The 3,748-nt window shown below is 60.6% G+C and overlaps 1 protein-coding gene across 1 annotated transcript in view; it reads right to left on the minus strand.

The window, feature by feature from the left end:
* USP43 (ubiquitin specific peptidase 43) overlaps positions 1-1,041 on the minus strand; it is a 34,087-nt gene extending 33,046 nt beyond the window's left edge. The window contains exon 1 of the mRNA XM_014960116.1: positions 976-1,041. Coding sequence (XP_014815602.1) covers positions 976-1,041 — 66 coding nt within the window. The remainder of the gene's footprint in view (positions 1-975) is intronic.
* Positions 1,042-3,748: the final 2,707 nt, after the last annotated feature.

Raw genomic sequence — 3,748 nt, forward strand, 5'->3', positions numbered from 1 at the left:
CTGCCCCCCACCCCCCCCAGCATCCCCCCAGCCCTCTGCTCCCTCCATGGCCCCAGGGCTTTACCAACACTCCCAGCCACGAGTCCTGTCTTCCCATCCCCGTGTCCCCCCACCCAAGCATCTGCCACTGCCCCCAGCATCACCCCAGGGTGTCACAGCATCACTGTGAGGTGCCCTCATCCTGCCACCTCTTGGTGCTCTTAGCTGGGACAGTGGGACAGTGGTCACCTCTGGACCCACCACACTGAGGGTTTGGGACCTAAAGGGGCTCTGTCCACACAGACCCACAAAAGCAGGGTCACCAGCCCGGTGCTGGCAGAGGCTGGGGCTGCAGCCACCTCCTGCCCACCCCACACTGGCTGGCACCACCTGTGGGTGCTCCTCTGGGGTCTGGCAGAGCCTGGCAGGGGAGGGACGGTGCCACCTTCCCCCAGCTGCGGGGATCAGCCCCTCAGCCCTCCCTGCCTGGCCAGGTGGGGACACACAGGGTGGCCGAGGCCACCAGGTCGGGTCCCTGCTCTCCCCCTGCAGCACCGCCAGCAGAGGAAACCCACTGTGGTTTTCAGCTGGATCAGTCCCCTGGGTCAGCTGGATCCACCCCGTGGCACCAGGTGGCACAAGGAGGGCTGCCAAGGCTGATGCTGAGCCGAGGAGAGGGTCCCTGTGGGGGCTGAGTGTGGCTGTGGGTGCTGGGGGCTCTTTTCCATCCTTGTGGGTCTTGGCAGCCTCCAGCAGCATCTCCCCTTCCCGCAGAGAGGGGACTGCTGTGCCAGGCAGCCCCCCCCCCCACCGCCTTTCCTGCCCCACGCCCACCCCGGGCATGGGGATGTGCCACAAGCCTTGCCCTGGGTGCAGCTGGAGGAGATGCAGGTTGAGAAGAGATGGGGCAAAACGTTTGAGGAAGGGCCAGGAGGTGCTGTTGGATGTTGTGGTCCCTCCTCCCTGTGGGGCAGGGCAGCCCCGCGCCCTGGGTACGAGCGGCAGGGAGATGGTGACCTTCCTGGGGGATGCCAGACTGGTGGCCGTCAGCGTGGTGGGCATGGAGGAGGGCAGAGGGGCAGTGGGCAGAGAGCTGTGGCTGCCACCGGGGCCAGACGTGATCTCAGACAAAATCCATCACGGCCTGGCAGTGCCGAGCGGACGGAGGGGGAGCAGCTGCCCTCGGACCCTCTGGGGACAGCTCTGTGCCCCCAGGGTGCAGCGGGCTCAGGAGCTGCTTCTCCAGAGAGGAGAGAGGACTGAGCCATGATGACGTTTTCCTCTCCACCGCAGCCAGCCCTGATGGGCACGGGATGTCCCCTGAGAACCTGGTGCTCCCAGGGCAGCAGCCCCCTTTTAGGAGCCCTCCAGATCTCCATCCCGGGGGGCTGCTGCCCTGGGACCAGCCTGGGCACTGGCTCCTGTCTCTGCTCCCAGCGGGATGGGAATGAAGGTGGGAAGAGGCCCTGCCTGGTGGGATGGAGCTGACCCTCCTGTGACCTGGGGGACCAGCTCCTGGGCTTGGACCGGGCCAGCTGGTGGGATGCAGCACAGTGGCATCCTGGCATCCCGCACAATCTGGCCCTGGAGAAAGCCCCTCACACTGTGTCGGCTCGATGGTCCCAGCCTGGCTGAGGAAAGCTGCTGGGCCGTGGGAGGGTCTTGCTGGCTCTGGCAGTCGGGGACCAGCAGAGCCCAAAGTCTGGCTACAAACCCCACCAAGCTCAGAGCTTTGACTCTCAAACTGGCTCTGCACCCTGGGTTGAAGCTCATTTCTCAGCATCCTCCTGGCCAGAACGCTGTGAAATCCACCTTTACAAAGCCAAGATGTAAAATGCTCCTTTTGGAAAGGCATCCTTAAAATTAGGTTCCCTTCTTCTGTACAAAAGTCACGATCCATGAAGCCCTTGGGCACTCCCTGGGCAGCTTCACAGCCCTCCTCACAGCATCATCCTGCTCCAAACCCCTAGGAGATGGAGATGGGCATCCACCAGAGCATTTGCATGAGGATATGGGGATTTTTTTCTGTGGGAATTATTTAACAAAGGCAGGTTGTGCTCCACGCAGTGTGGGAAGAACAGAGTTTATCAAATCTAGAAAGATCCTGGCTCATCGAAAATAAAAGTACTTGTTGTTTCTCTCCAGTTGGTGTTGGCCGGACACTCGAGCCCGGCAGCATCACCTCACCCCGGCCCAGCCAGCGGCGGTGGGAGAGAGAGGGGGAACCCGAGCAGGGCTCAGCGCTGAGCTAAGTGGAACCAGAAATCCAAAGGAACTCGATAACGAGAGCAAGGAAAAGCCTGAAGGAAAAGCGAGGGGACCCCGGCAGGGAGAGAGCCAGACTGAGCCAGGTGGTGGGAAGGGGCTGGGTAGGAAGCGAGACCTGATGAAGACGTGAAAGGGAAATGGTCTAAAATGAGACAGCGAAACCGAGTCAAGTCAAAAACCCCAAACCCGCCCGAATTAGAAAGTAGGAGATTGTCAAAGTGGCTCCCTGTCAGCCCGTGACAGCGGGCAGCAGTCAAACAGCACCCAGACTCTCTGATTCCCGGCTGCCCCGGCGATGCCTCCGCCGGGAATATCAACAGCAGGCGCCGGCCAACGACTTCAAACCCTGCTGGGCTGCTGGAGCTGCATCCTTCCCAGCCCCAGAGCAGGCAGGGCGCAGGCAGGGCGCAGGCAGGGCGCAGGCAGGGCGCAGGCAGCGGTACCTTTCCCACAGGTAACACCACTTTATTCCAAGCCAAAGCCACCCGCCCGCTGGCCTGAGCACCAGGAACGCTCTCCGTGCTGATCCTCCTCTCCTCGAGAGCCTATTTGTGGTCTTCCCTCTTCTTCCGACCGTTCCCAACACGACGCCTTCCTAATTCAGGGGGAAATCAAATATTTATCGGCGCTGCAGCGCCAGCAGCGCTGGGTTGCGTCAGCACTTTCTCGCTGAAAATGCCTTTTTTGGGAGCTCCTGGTTGTCTCCAGCTTCTGCCTTTCAAGCTGCCGTTTTCCACGTACCAGGAGCAAATTTGGGGTGGGGGAAAAAATCTAAATGTCAAAAGCAAAGAGAGCAGGGAAAAAAAAAAAAATGCCTGTTTGTTATTATGGAAAATTCCTTGTTGTTCCAGCATGAACTGTCCCGGTGCCTGGGACACCAGGCTGCCAGGAGGAATAGAACAACACGGGCACTTGGGGTTTGATTAGAGAGACCCGGTGACGGGACGGTGTTAGAAACGTCTCCTCTGACTGGGCAAGAGCCTCTACCCCAGGGAGGCACTTGGATATTTGGACGAGCGCAAGGAAAATATCCTGAATAGACCTGAGCTGAGCTGATTCGGGCCCTGCAGAAACCCATTTTCATGCTGCCAAATGGCAGTAATCATTAAAAAAAAAAAAAAAGATAAATCTTTGTACAGGCTCGCTGGGCTCTGCCACAGGACAATGTTTGCTTTATTGAAGCCTCTCCCGCTCTCTTGGCACGGGCTGGGAACATCTGTGCGCTGGAGTGGAAACGGGCTTTCAACACCCCCCTCCTGCTGCTGGGGCTCGCACCCCGCGGGCACCTCGGCTGAGACGGGGGGCAGGGGGGGCTGGGGTGGGCAGCATGGTCCGGCCACTGCCACCTCCCTGCCTGCACCCTGCCTGCACCCTGCTCATCTCCCTGCCTGTACCCCTGCCTGCACCCCTGCCCATCTCCCTGCCTGCACCCCTGCCCATCTCCCTGCCCACCCCCCTGCCCACCTCCCTGCCCCCCTCCCTGCCTCCCTCCCTGCCTCCA

Source organism: Calidris pugnax, unplaced genomic scaffold, assembly GCF_001431845.1.
Source record: "Calidris pugnax isolate Ruff unplaced genomic scaffold, ASM143184v1 scaffold463, whole genome shotgun sequence".
Lineage (NCBI taxonomy): Eukaryota > Metazoa > Chordata > Aves > Charadriiformes > Scolopacidae > Calidris > Calidris pugnax.